General features: G+C 44.1%; 1 protein-coding gene across 4 annotated transcripts in view; it reads left to right on the top strand.

The window, feature by feature from the left end:
- The window catches only part of MAP4K3 (mitogen-activated protein kinase kinase kinase kinase 3), a 783,526-nt gene that overhangs the window by 729,795 nt on the left and 38,449 nt on the right, over positions 1-15,282 (top strand). For all 4 annotated transcript variants that reach the window (XM_077486491.1, XM_077486490.1, XM_077486493.1 and 1 more), the window contains one exon: positions 3,812-3,915. In XM_077486491.1, the coding sequence (XP_077342617.1) occupies positions 3,812-3,915 (104 nt within the window). The remainder of the gene's footprint in view (positions 1-3,811; positions 3,916-15,282) is intronic.

Below are 15,282 nucleotides of genomic sequence, written 5' to 3'. Positions count from 1 at the left end.
GTCTTGGCTAACAGCTTCCCACACTTGTCCCCGGATTCATACACTACCAATCTCTTACCTTTTTTTAGAGCCAGGTGTCATAATTTTTCTGTTCACCGGGGGCACTGGTGTTGCGGACGACGCCGCTTCTCTGTGGAGCTTCCACCCAGGTTGATCCTATCTAGTTCTTACTCCGGCACCTTCGGTGACCCTTTCCCACCGCTGTTTATGTGGTCGGAGGGGGTGCGCGGGAATGACACAAAAGAATGTGCGCGAGAGATGTGAGGAGTGGCGTGAGTGCTGCACAGGACGCTACAAGCGTGCACATGGTAAAGGGTACATGCTGGACATGCGCAGTAGGGGTGGAAGTGGCCATATTAGGAGCTGTTCCACACCTAGGCTTCTGTAAGCAGGCTAGAGGGGACGTAGAGCGGCGTCAGCTGGGCACGTGAGTCACTGTGGCTGGATGGACCAGGACACCAAAGGTCCTGTAAGAGCTGTAGTATTTTCAGAGTGGTTGAAGTACATAAAGGTGGGGTTTTCTTTACCTCAAATCTTTTCTCTTAGGCATATCATCCCGGAAGAGGAGTGGGGGAGGCGCAGCAGGAAGGGATGCAAATGCACCACCATCGGTATTGGAGGCTGCTAGCCTTACATCTGCTGTGTTTGACTCTCCTGAAAGATCTGAGGCAATTGGCCAGTCTGAGCCATTATGGTTGTCAGGCATTGTAGCAACAGCTAATGCTTCTGCCTCAATCTACATTACAAAGGACAACTTGGCATCAGCTTTAGCTGGGCTAGAGGGGAAAATAGCAGGTATGATTGCTTCAGTTTCCCAAGGGGGAAGGAAACGGGATAGAGCCCCTTCACCTGAGCCCCCACCTGCATTAGAACAAGATTGGGCAGAAGATGTGAAAAAAGTGGCAGTGAATGACCGGGAGGAAGGTCAGGCCACAGACTCCACCTCTGAGGATTCAGATTCTGAAGGACCTTTCAGCCTCTCAATCCCAGAGACTGCTAATCCAGTCCCTCATGAAGATGGTCCAATCGGGTTTCAAATTACCACCTGTGGAGGTCCCTGAAGTTTCCTTTTCTTCTTTAGGATCTCTGCAGCCTCCACAGAGTTTCCCTTGCATCCGTTGCTAGACAAAATCATGTATGCTGACTGGGATAACCTGGATAAGCTGTTTATGCCTCCTAAGAGCTTTGCCCTTTTGTACCCTATGGCAAAAAAGTTTATAAGAAAATGGAGCATGCCATCTGTGGACGCTGCTATTTCTCCCCTGTCTTACCTGTCCTGTAGATAATGCCCAGGTGTTTAAGCATCCAGCAAGAGGATTTAGCAGAATTACCTCAGGCCTCATGTTTTGCAGTAGATCCCCCTAAGGATTCCATGTAACAGATGTCCGGGTTGGCCCTGCTGTCAGTACATATATACGCAGGATACTTTGGTTAAAAAGCTGGGCTGCAGAGTTACACTGCAAAAGATTACTAGCTGATTTTCCCTTTCATGGGGAGCAGCTGTTTGAAAACCTGCCTAAATATATCCAGAAGATTTCAGGGGGTAAGAGTGCGCTTCTACCAGTTAGGAAGAGGAGCAGGTGACCTTCCTTCAAGGTGTCTAGTGCTTCAGTACTCAGCACTTCTAATTTCAGGCAGTATCAATGGCCTCAGCCCCCCTCTTGGTTCCTAATGTCCAACATCCCCATAGACCTGGTAAAGAAGAGGTCTTTTCTTCATCCAATAGATCAACTAAAGGTGACAAGGAGTGATTTCAGAGGTTCCAATCATCAAAATATTTGAGGTTTTTAACTCAAACCTTTTCATAATCCCAAAGCCAAATGGAGATGTAAGGCCTATTCTGGACCTCAAGGCTCCGAATCAATTTCTGGTCATTCCTTCTTTCCGAATGGAGTCAATTCGTTCAGTGGTAGCCTCCTTCCACGGGGAGGAATTCCTGGCGTCCATACACATCAAGGATGTGTACCTTCACATGCCAATCTGCAGGTCTCATCAAAGGTTTCTGCAATTCGTGGTGGGCGACCAACATTTTCAGTTTGTGGCACTGCCCTTTGGGTTAGCCACGGCACCTCAGGTATTTACAAAGATATTGGCTCCGGTATTGGCAGTTCTGAGATCTCAAAGAATATCGGGTGCAGGATACCTGGATGATCTACTATTGATAGATCAGACTGTTCCAGACCTGAGACAGAATGTAGCTTGGACGGTTCAATTACTTGGTCGTCTGGGTTGGGTTCTGAATTGGACAAAATCTGCCCTGCAGCCGGTTCAGCGCCTAGAGTATCTGAGGCTAATACTAGACACAGTCAAGGCAAAGGTATTTTTACCACCAGAGAAGGTCAGAGTCACGAAAAACCTCGTCCAGGTCATAAAGAGGAAAAAATATCCCTCCATTCGCCTGTGTATGAGGCTACTGGGGAAAATGGTATCTTCATTCAAAGCAGTCCCTTATGCAGTGTTCCACTCCAGACCACTTCAGAGCAACGTTCTGCCTGTCTGGAACAAGACTGTCCAGACTCTGGACTGGCACACGTTTCTTCGGCTAAGGATGCCTCAGAATCTCAGTTGGTGGATATTAACCAGGAATCTGGTAAAAGAAAGGTCCTTTTTTACCTGTGGTGACAACAGATGCCAGTCTCTCTGGATGGGAGGGCAGTCCTAGAGGAGGCCACCATCCAGAGAGAGTGGTCCTGGAGGGAGAAGAGCTTGCCCATCAACATGTTGGAGATTCGGGCAGCTTGCTTGGCTCTAAGCTTCTGGACTTCCAGACTACAGGGATGTCCTGTGAGGGTCCAGTCGGACAATGCCACGGCCGTGGCATATAGCAATCCCCAGGGGGTCACCAGGAGTCAGACAGCCCAGAAGGAAGTGGATCGCATGCTGACCTGTGCAGAAATATTTGTTTCATCCATATCAGTTGTGTTTATTCCGGTAGTGGCGAATTGGCAGGCAGACTTTCTGAGTCGCCAGCAGATGTTACCAGGGCAGTGGTCCCTAAATCCTGAGATGTTTGCATCAATCTGCCGCCGATGGGGGGGGTTCTGGATGTAGACCTGCTGGCATCCAGGTTCAACAGGCAACTAGACAGCTTTGTGTTCAGAACCAGTGACCTCTCATTAAGGGCAGATGCCCTGATAATTCCATGGGATCAGTTTTCCCTGATATATGCCCCCCCCCCAATCTGGCTGTTGCCAAAGCTACTATGGAGGATCCGGGAAGAGAGAAAGCTGGTAGTCCTCAGTGCACCTGTGGAAGCTGTGTAAAAATGTGTAAGGACATGCTGTAAGGGCACCTCTAGGACTGTCTGACCTGATGGGTCCATTGACACTATTGTGCTGTGCATTACGCATGCATTACTTGCACTTTTTTTTGAAATACCAAGAGACTTGCGCTGTGCTGCCAAAAGTGCTATCAGCGGGTACATCAGCTGACATTTTGCATTATGCATTACTATGTTGGTGAGTAATGAACAATGGAACAGATTTCTAAAGAATTCAGAAATAGAAAAGTGTTTTTTTTTCCCATTACAGTAAGATGTGGTCATTTTGTAACCTGTATTAGAGAAATGCCATATATTGGGTTGCTGAGGGTAACACTTCTATGCTTTCTGTTATTTTTTTGCCAGTGCTAGAGAAATAACATCCAATGGGTTACTGTAGGTAACACCTCCATGCTTGCTGCTTTTAGCTATAAACGTGTTATCTATAAACTAGAGTGCTATGTATTAAACTGCTGTTATCTTTAAACTAGATAAACATTATCTTATTCCATAATTCTGACTTATCTCATACAGTGCCTGTTTTTTGTCTAGTGAGGAATCCATATACAAGCCATAAATATCTATGTGGAGCCCTGCAATCCAGTATTATACTTTTAGAATGGGTAGAACAAATGCAGAAATTCATGTTAATCAAGGTAAGGTTTTATTTTGTGATGTCTTGCATTGCACTTCCATTATTGTAAACCATAGCCTTTATACTATGCTCCAAGAATCACAGCTTACAGTGTCATAGTCAGATACATGGATATATAAAAAAGGTAGCCAAAGAAAAAAACACATCTGATACATTTAGGAAAAAAATCTGTTTAGGATGATGGCTGTGAGTTTGACAATCAGCTGCTTTATCCAACATATCAGAGGAACTGTGGACAATATTTTTAAGGTTGTTGGTGACCTATACCCTCTAGTCAAATGTTTATGTCCATATTCCTGGAAATTTTGACTCGTGTTCAAAATGCATCATCTAGTCCCTGTGTTCCTTTGTAAAGGTTAAGTTGAGGTCGTCTTACCATTATCAAAGAAGGAGCGCTTGTTAGAAGATTTTAAAAGGTGGAAAGTGGATGTCTGAGAGATTGAGAGTCTAGGCATTATCATCCGATTATAAGTAACAAGAATTACCTATGATGCATCTATATAACAAATACAAAGAAAGTCAAAAAAGCTGTACAAAGTGCAAATATGACAAAATAAAGTGAAAGCTTGATACCGTAAAAAAGTCCATGCGAACTAATCAGCAAAGGTTATAAATGTGTGTTTATGCAATAGTTAGTTCAAAAACTGAATCCACATTCCACTTCACATATGAGTGTCCCCACACTCCAAATTTATTTTGCATCCGCCACGTAGTGACACCATATAGATGAGCCCCCCTCCGGATCCAGTGGACCATCACATAAATGGTCAAATGCGCTTGTTGAATCACTTTGATCAGGAAAACTCCAGGCATCAGGCACATGTCCCATCAGGAAAATATATGCGCCCTTAATGTAATCCAAAAAAAAATTAAATATTTCAAAGCATGATAATAAGCAAGATAATACTTGCAACGGGATTAATTTCAAAATAAAAGAATAAATAATAATATATATATATATATATAAATAATTATAAAAATAATAAAGATGGACAAACTATTTAAAATCTGCATAAATGCAGTAAAAAACAACAGAGTGCTTTTCCCAGAGCAGCAAGCTGTGTGGCCGCATCGGACTCCACAGTCAGTGAGCATGTGTGATGATGTAATGTTGTGGACACGCCCAACATGTTTTGTCAGAGAGGACGTTGTCAGGGGACTGGCTTAGATGGCATATATCACGTTTCGAGCTATAAAGCACTACTCATAACTATGCAACCAATATAGACGATAGAGTACTTCTTACTTCAACTATGTACAGCTGCAAAAAGATGGAGACACAACAGCTCTCTGTATGCATTAAAGTACACCAATCCAGAACAACTCCATCTAGTGGGGATAAGTAAATATTGCAAAAAATGTGTTTCTTTGTTTTTAAATATTCTTTTATTTTTTTAAATAATCAGTCAGCCTGCTGCTTTGGTTTACAACATACACATAATAAAAGAGCAAAGGAATATAACAAGATATTGTTCACAATAATGTTGGAGAGGAATTCTATTAACCACTTGAGACCCGCGCTATAGCCGAATGACGGCTACAGCGCGGATCACCTTTGCCGGGACTACGTCTATTGACGTAGTCCCGTGCACGAGCGGCCTGCACGCCCCCTGAGGGGCGCGCACGGCGCGCTCTGTGATCGGCGAGTCTACGAGACTCGCCTGATCACCGATCCGTGCAAGGGGTCGATCCCGACCCCTTATCACGTGATCAGCTGTCAGCCAATGACAGCTGATCATGTGATATAACGGAGCCGGTAATCGGCTATTATTCCTGTCAGCGCGAGGAGAAAAAAAAAAGCCGATCACCGGCGGCCGTGATCGGGACATTAGTCCCGATCACGGCCAGCCCTGCCAGTGCCCACCTGCCCCCTGCCAGTGCCCACCTGCCCCCTGCTTTGCCACATGAATAAAAAATGTGTCCCCCCTGTCAGTGCCACCCAGCAGTGCCCACAGTGCCACCCAGCAGTGCCCACAGTGCCACCCAGCAGTGCCCACAATCTGCCTCAACAAAGGTGCTGCACCCCAGTGCCACATATCCGTGCCCAGCAGTGCCGCCCATCAGTGCCCAGCAGTGCCACCTATCAGAGCCACCTATCAGTGCCCATCAGTCCCATCTATCAGTGCCACCCATCCGTGCCACCCATCCGTGCCACCCATCCGTGCCACCCATCCGTGCCATCTTATCTGTGCCCGTCTTTGCCCATCAGTGCCGCCTTATCTGTGCCCATCGGTGCCGCCTTATCTGTGCCTATTAGTGCCACCTTAACTATGCCTATCAGTGCCCACCAGTGCAGCCTATCAGTGCCCACCAATGCAGCCTATCAGTGCCCACCAGTGCAGCCTATCAGTGCCGCCTCATCAGCGCACTTCAATGAAGGAGAAAAATTACCTGTTTGCAAAATTTTATAACAAACTATTAAACATGATTTTTTTTTTTTTTGCATCTTTTTTTGTTTGTTTAGCAAAAAATAAAACTCCCAGCTGTGATTAAATACCACCAAAAGAAAGCTCTATTTGTGGGAAAAAAATGATAAAAATTTCATTTGGGTATAGTGTTGTATGCCCGCGCAATTGTCATTCAAAGTGCATCAGCGCTGAAAGCTGAAAATTGGTCTGGGACTGAGGGGGGTTTAAGTGCCCAGTAAGCAAGTGGTTAATTAAATTTTTTTTTATGAAAATCAGCCATTAATAATAAAGCAATTTATGTCCCAATTGCTATTCATGTCGAAAGGGGCATACGTTTTAAGGCTGTAAATTCACTTTGTTTCCAATCGAGAAATTTCTCGTTTAATAGTACTGCCCCTCCAATGGGGGGAGAATTTAATGATTGCCAAAAAAGTGGTACTACTAGGATCTCGTCTATGACATTTAGAAAAATGTTTTGGTACGCTGTGGCTCTGAACACCTGAAATGTGTTCTTTTAATCTAGTCTGCAGTTTCCTAATCGTTCTCCCCAGATATTGGTAGCCACATAGGCAAATAATCTTGTATACAACTTTTTTTGTGTCATATGTAATAAAGGAAGACATTTCATATGTCCTATCAGTCTGGTTTGATAAAAAAAAAAGTATTTATTTTTCTACCCCTTAACACATTTAGGGCGGTAGTAGTGTAGTGGGTAGCACTCTCGCCAGCAGTAAAAAGGTTTGAATCACAACACTACCTGCCTGGAGTTTGCATGTTCTTCCTGCACCTTCATGGGTTTCCTCCCACACACCAAAGACATGCTGGTAGGTTATTTGGCTTCTGTCCAAAGTTGGCCCTAGTATATGAATGAGGACCTTGGGCTCCTTGAGGGTAAGGACTGATGTGAGTATGCACTATACAGGGATAGGGGCAATTGTAGACACTCAGGTTGAACTGGATGGACTGGTGTCTTTATTCAACCTTACTAACTATGTAACTGCATCCGCTATTCAAAAGGATAGGAAGCCTGTTGGATCCCCCTCCCCCACCTTAGACCCCTTCTCAAGGGAACAGTGGGTAGAGGATGAGGGGTTACCCTAGTATAAATGGGGACCTTGGATAGTGGGCTCCTTGAGGGTAAGGACTGATGTGAGTGTGCGATGTATGTATGGAGTGCTGCGTAAAATTGATGGCACTATATGGGTACCTTAAATAATATATAATAGATGAGCATCTTAATGAGACACAATGTACGGGGATAGGACAATTGTTGACGTGCACCCACACCAACTCACGTTAAACTGGATGGACTGGTGTCTTTATTCAACCTTACTAAGTAACACTGTTAGTTTTCAAATTAGGGTTTTTTTTCTTAGAAAAATATGTATAGAATGCAGCTATAGGTAAGGAATGTGTCTGTGTAATGTCTTACATTTTTGCCAATGTTGCAGTTATTTACCATCAGCTCCAATTATTTGTTTGCAAAGAAAGTCATGAATATTTTAATTTATATTTTCTATAGTAGAAAGTGCAGAGAACGTGTTCTGTATTTACCTTTATTGGGAGATTACCTAAACATTATTGCTCCAAATATAAATTTAGAAAGGCATGAATGTTAATATACAACAAACTTCTAGAAAATGTGGTACATATAAGTGTTCCAAATATGTATTCACAATTCATCAATTAAAAATGTAGTTAAACTGGTATTAAACCCAAAAGTAAAAGTATTAAATTGCAGCTCACCCATTCTTGGATCACTTTTATTTATTTATTTTTTGCTGGCTATTTTCCTTTATTTTCAAGCTGTCCAGACAAAGTAGCAGTTTTTATTATTTTATGTAAAACCTTTATTACAAAAGAAAAAAAAAATGTTTCTTCCTAGACAGCGTTAGAGTTCAACTTCGATTTGTCCATCTAAATCTGCTAGTCCAATACTATCCTCTCCCCAGACTGACAATGCTGCTGCCCAAAGGTGTTTGCTTTATTACTTCATCCAGAATGCAGACACCCTAAGAAAGGAGGTGTGTTATTGGCTGGATCACTGGGTTAAATAAAGGAAAAAAAGATAAAAAAATTTAATAAAAAATACAACCACCACATGTAAAGATCAGTATGCTGCAATATAGTAATTTATTTATTTATATATATATTTTTTTTTTTACTGCTTTAAAGAAAACGTGCTAGAATATACAGTAGTTAGCCATTGCTAATTGCAACATGCCAGCTACATGACTGTCTTGACCATCTGAATTTTCAATATATTCTACGACACTGATTCAAGTTTTACTCGTTCAGTCTGTAATATCTCACTGGTTGTTTGTCTCATTTACTTGAGCAGGGAGCCACACTCCCTCCTCCATGATCACTCCTCATATGTCAAAGTCTGTTCATGATGCATTTCCTGGGTTTAAGGGGGGAACCTCCCTCTTCTGGTGATGACTATACAGAACCGGTGTGTAATTCTGAGCCAGTCATCACACTTTCTCTCTGTTACCCTGTGCACTCTGTTTTGGCATTCAGACAAACCCACTGTTATTTGGTCTTATATTGCTCCCTGGGTTTTGTTGTTCATTGAAAGCAATGTATCTGCCTTGTCACTTTTTTTTTGTGCCTCACTGTAATTGTATTACTAATCTAAATTCTATGTAAGTTTTAAGATATTGTTCTTGTCCGGGTCCACTTTGACCTTTAATAGATTTCCTTGTGCTGTTTGGAATATTTCTCCACTCTTCATTGCAGGACACAGCAAATAGCCTAATCTTTGTTGAGTTATAGCACCATCACACAAAACCACAGCATAGCAGATGCCTCTGGCAGAAGCCAAGTCCCCCATCAAGAAGTAAGGACTTAAGTTCCCTGCTGGGAATCTTTGTTTTTGTAGGGAAGCTTTTCATTTTTTCTGTCTTTAACAACCTCAACCAACTGCTTAGCTGGTTGATAAGCTGGATAAACTAGATCAGGGATCAGCAAGCCGTAGATTGCAAGCAGGTCACTGGTAGATAGTGGTCTGGGCTCGCTGACCCACCATCCCATTGCATTAACCAGAGTGCAATGCAGAGGGACTACTTGTAAAGTTGGAGCTGTGGTAGGGAGCAAGAGCCGCATAAGCTAATGCCTCCTCTGTAGTGCTAGCTCCTGCCCCATGCAGAGTGATACTAACTGCACTCCACCTCTTTCTTTATTGTACATCATGGGACACAGAGCCTAAGTAATTATTTAATGGGTTATCGGCCACATTTAGGTGTTGACACTGGTATACCCAATCAAGGAAGTTCACTCCCTATTTAACCCCTCCTCCTTCCATGAGCACATCAGTTTTTTCGCCAGTGTCTAAGATGTTGGTCACGAGTGAAGATGTGCTCTTAGGAGCTCCAGGAGGGATCCATACTGGATTTAAATAAAATCCACATCCGGATCCATCTAAGCCACTGAGGCCACAGGATGGTACCCAGGCCTTGCATAGAAGTGATGATCTGTATAACTTGGGCAGAAAGAAATATTCAGTGCCTACCGGTAGTCTTCATTCCGGGAATAGGGAATTGACAGGCGGACTACTTAAGTCGCCAGCAGATTATTCCCAGGGGAATGGTTTCTTCACCCCGACATATTTTCGGCTGTTTGTCAAAGATGGGGACTCCGGACGTAGATCTTCTAGTGGCCAGTTCAACATAAAGTTAGTCTGAACTGTGTCCAGAACAAGGGATCCATTCGCATGCAGAACAGATGCCTGGGTGATACTGTGGGTTCAGTTCTTACTGATCTATGCATTTTCCCCTATTCAATTGCTGCCTCGACTTCTTTGCAGGATCAAATTGGAAAGAAAACCGGTAATTCTGGCAGCACTAGCATGGCCCAAAAGGTCATCATGGTATGCAGAAATCGTAAAGATGGCAGTGGAGGATCCATGGTCCCTTCCACTAAGGCCAGACCTGCTCTCACAGGGGGCCGATATTCCATCCTACTTTTAGGCGTAGAGATGAAGTTGGCCTTGAGTACTATTAAGGGCCAAGTCTCAGCCTTATCGATTTTATTTCAAAGACCGCTTGTTACACATTCTAGATCGCCAGTTAGATCACCTTTGAGCTCTTGGGACTTGAACTTAGGTTTGTCGGTGTTACAAAAACAGCCATTTGAACCGATACAGCATATTCCCTTAGTCCTTCTGACAATGAAGCTGGTATTTTTGGTTGCTATATCCTCAGCAAGTAGGGTTTCGGAATTGGCTGCTCTTTCGTGTAAAGACCAATATTTGATTATTCATGAGGACAGTGTGGTGTTATGCCCTCATCCAGACTTTTTGCCAAAAGTGGTTTCAGGTTTTCACCTGAACCAAGATATTGTCCTACCATAGTTTTTTTCCAAAACAATGTCCCAGGTAAGAGAAGTCGCTACATGGTGAGAGCAGTGAACATCTATTTAAAGACACCTGCTCAGACTGATTTCTTATTTATTCTGCCAGAGGGTCCTAAGAAAGGACAGGCAGCATCAAAATCCACTGTCGCTAAGTGGATTTGGCAAGTTATAATTCAAACTTATAATTTAAGGGGTAAGATTCCCCCTTTTCAAGTTAAGGTGCACTCTAATAGGGCGGTTAGTGCTTCTTGGGCAGTGCGTCACCAGGCCTCCGTGGCTCAGATCTGTAAGTCCGCAACTTGGTCTTCAGTGCATATATTCACAAAATTTTATCAGGTGGATGTAAGGAGGTATGAGGATATCGCCTTCGGGCGCAGTGTGCTGCAGGCAACAGTATAAATCCTCAAGTCTGGGGGTACGCTGCGGGTTGTCTCTCCCTCCCCTCAAGTAGCATTGCTATGGGACGTCCCATTAAGTAATTACTTAAGCTCTGTGTCCCATGATGTACGATAATGAAAATAGGATTTTTATTACAGCTTACCTGTAAAATCCTTTTCTTGGAGTACATCATGGGGCAAAAAGGTCCCTCCCCTCTTTTGGGATTTAAGTATATTGCTTTGCTACAAAAACTGATGTGCTCCTGGAAGGAGGAAGGATTATATAGGGAGTGAACTTCCTTGATTGGGTATAGCATTGTCAACACCTGAAGATGGCCCATAACCCATGAGGTAATTACTTTGGCTCTGTGTCCCATGATGTACTCCAAGAAAAGGATTTTACAGGTAAGCTGTAATAAAAATCCTATTTTTCCCAGCTAGCGGTCTCCAGAGTGTTGCCGGCAGCAGGAAAGAAGAGATCTTCAGGTCAATGTGAATCAATACACTGGGCAGAATAGTAAAGGGCTGCTTTCACACTGATGTGCTGCAGTTTACCTGTACCCCAGGTGCAGTGCAGTATACCTGCAGCTTTCCTGTGGGTTTGCTGCGCTTAGACCATTATATCCTGCAGATTTGGTGCGTTTTCTAAAAACACCATAGTTAAGATGTGTTTTTGCCACCCCTGCCCCAACCGCTCCCCATTTTAGCTGCAGTGGCCAGGGATGTACACATGTTCCAGAAGGGGTTATACGCCCTGCCATGGTTGAAGGGTGTAGCACCTACCAAGCATGACCCATGCAGGTGCCCTGCAATCTTGTGCAGTACAGCAAACAAGGGGTTAAAGAAGGCAGTGTTGTATTGCTTCTTTACCACCTTCTCACCCTTGGACACCGCAGAAGCGTGCAGTTTTTCTTGAATGGGTCACAATTGGCAGGCCGTAGCACCCATCAAAAGCAATAGGGTGTTTAATTCCTGCTGTGGCATGTGTACACATTTTGGCTGCTGCCTTAGCAGCTAAAGGGGGTAGGGATTGGGGGCAGTAAACACAACCACCAGGTTTTACCAACCTCCAACTTTACATGGGAATGAGCCCTAAAGGTGCCACTGCCGAATGCAACTAAGAGCTCATTTACAAGTGCAGCAAGCCCTGTTGCTCCTTTTGGAAATGACCCGAGTGTATTTGAAAGGTGGTGGGAAGGCGACATATTGCCTCCTCACCGCAATTGCAACGCGGTAGTACGCCAATTGGAGGATTAAATTAGGTGTGAGCAGTGGCAGCCCATTAATGCATGGGAGAGTCTCCCCCCCCACCCCAAAGATAGACATAGGAGGGGAAAAAAAGTGATCCTTTTAAGTGAGCTGTCAGAAGCTTGACTGCTGCAATCAGGTGATTGCAGCTGAAAAGCTTCATTTGGGCGGTCTTTGGAGTGCCAACAGGGCGCACTCCCACTCTCCATTGATTGATTCATTCCACCTGTTGCTTGTTTGTGATTGGTGGGTCCGCAGGACGGTAGGTGGTGCTTTTCTCTGAACCATCACATCTGGTTTCCCACCACTTGGAGAGCACGGCCTGGACAGGTATTTGGGTGAGCTAACTTAGCTAAGCAGGCTGCAGGAGTCCTGCCCTGACTGTGGGATCAGACAGGTTGAGGGCTGAGTGTCTGGGTGGGAGGATCTACTGGTGGTGCTGCTGGGAGAATGCAACAACTTGGAGAAGTGACAGATTGAAGAACACACCAGACATTTAACTACTCCTTTAACTCCTCATTTTCAGTACCCACCCCCGACCATCAGGCAATGAAGGGGAAGAAAGGTAGGTGCAGGCTGTGTACAGGGGACAGAGGGTGTCTGAACTGACAGACGGGAGCGGGTCCTGTTGTCTGTCTGGACATTTTGTTTCCCATGCTGTTGTCAAAGTGAACACCCTGTCACTGTATCGCGGGACTGCCCGTTCATCAGGACCACCACCCCCCATAGTTCTACTAAGACTTTACCCCCTCTGATCTGCATGCAAACTACTTGTAAAGCCCTGTGTAGCCTGCAAAGTGCTTTGAGTCACTTTTAATTACTTTTTGTGTCTTATGGCCAATCTGTGCTTTGTGTCTGATCTATTCAAAAAGTGTGTTGGTGATGTGGGTAAGCTGCACACAAAGAACCCCTTTCCCCAGCAGCATGTTGTGGAACAAGCAAACTTTCTGCTGCATGAGGGACATCAGTGAGAGCATACGGCTCTGCTCACCCACCATCCACCCCAGGCTCCATCCCTGCCTCTTTCACCCAATGTCATATTTATGTGCCACCAGCCCACACAGCTGGGAAAGTCTTTGTTAGGAAATCAGACTTGCATTCCTGAGGGGAATGGGGAAATACATTTTCAGGATGGCTGTTTTGTTTAGTCTGTAAAAAAAAATCCCCCTTGCCAGACGTCCGATAATTGCACTGATCATCTCATCCAATAAGAGGACATGCTTTCTCATTACATTTGAGAGAATTAGGAAGCAATGAATGATGATGTATATGTGTGCCATCTGTATTGTGACAGTTCCCACAGCTAGACTGTATCTGTGACCTGTGCACCCAATCTTCATCGTGTCAATGTTGTTTCAAAAGTTATTGTCAATATTTTAAAATCTGCAGCTGTCGTTCTAATACCCAATGATACCCAATGATACCTGTGGAGGTCCAAGTTCAGGCACTTCCTGTTATAGTGACAGTGCTCTGTCCCCCTCTGCCAATTGTTTTCCTGGGTTGTCACTTGGTTTCACATACTTCTGGTGGAGATGGATGTGGTAACATGCATTGTGCAGAAATGTCCTGCCAACTAATGACATGCCGCTGGTGCAGGGGGGCAGGCATATAAACATCAGGTGGCTGCGAGAGATCAGAAGTGCTAAGATGCACAACTACAAGAAAAAATAAGTTTTCCCCAAAAAAATAAAAAATTGCATTTGTTATGATAAACAGTGCTTTAGCAAGCTAAATGTCATTATAATAATAGTTAACATCCGCCTTAAGTGTGTTAGAGACAGATAAGATGATCGTTGTCCTATATCTCATGCACATGGCCAATTGGAGCTGTATACCACCCAGATCAGCGTATGTCTGCAGAGGGCATAGCCAGGTGTTTGTGATCAACCAAAGATAGGAATCCATTTTTTGCTATTCAGCACAGCGTTGCTTTAACTGACAATTGCGTCGTCATACAACTCTGTACCCAAATAAAATGTCCCTTTTTTCCCACAGAAAAAGAGCTTTCTTTTAATGGTATTTGTTTGCGCCCCCCCCCCCCCAAAAAAAATAAAAAATGTGAGCACCAGCTGCCACTGGGTGTGAGGAGGTGACACTGGGCTCAGTGATCCCATGTTGTTCAGGTAGATCTCCACCTCTTTAAGGTTGCCTACCCCTGATTTAGATCCTAGTAGCCCCCCCATGTCAACCAACAAGCTCATGCAGAGCTACATGTTCAGCTACGCCAGCTCTATCCTGGATTAGGGCAATTTGTGTAGTGTCTCATGGGGTGCACATATGGCTGAGTGACTTGTTGCAGTGTCCCCTCCCTGGGCTGACTGTCTTCACTCTGGTGGGAAGCGGCCTGTCATAGGGAAGGTGCCCATGTTTCATCCTCTGGGGATGAAACTTGGATGTCTTGGATAGCCTATTGGATACTTTTCTTTTTTTTGCCTTTGACATGTCACTCCCAGTCTCTGTCACTGGAATGTAGGACAGTTTTTATGGTGCAGAGGTCCTGAGAGACGCATGCACTGAAGACTCGGAGCACCTTAGTCCTGCACTGAATCCCTTTAATCCCTCCTCCATCCCGATTGTGGCAGCCTTTTCCCTCCTTGGGTGACATACAGTGCCTTGAAAAAGTATTCATGCCACTTGAAATTTTCCACATTTTGTGATGTTAGAACCAAAAATTTAAATGTGTTTTTTTTTTTTTGGGATGTTATGTGATAGACCAACACAAAGTGGCACATACATGTGAAGTGGAAGAAAATGATTTTCAATTTTTTTATACAAATATCTGATAAGTGTGGCATGCATTTGTGTTCAGCCCCCTTTACTCTGATATTGCTAACTAAAATCTAGTGGAATCAATTTCCTTCAGAAGTCATTTAATTAGTAAATGGAGTACACCTGTGTGTAATTTAATCTCAGCATAATTACAACTGTTCTGTGAAGCCCCCAGAGGTTTGTTAGAGAACATTAGTGAACAAACAGCAT

This window comes from Lithobates pipiens, unplaced genomic scaffold, assembly GCF_037356315.1.
Source record: "Lithobates pipiens isolate NorthernLeopardFrog02 unplaced genomic scaffold, aLitPip1_a1.2 Scaffold_18, whole genome shotgun sequence".
Taxonomy (NCBI): Eukaryota; Metazoa; Chordata; class Amphibia; order Anura; family Ranidae; genus Lithobates; species Lithobates pipiens.
This window is presented reverse-complemented; position numbering and strand designations above follow the sequence as displayed.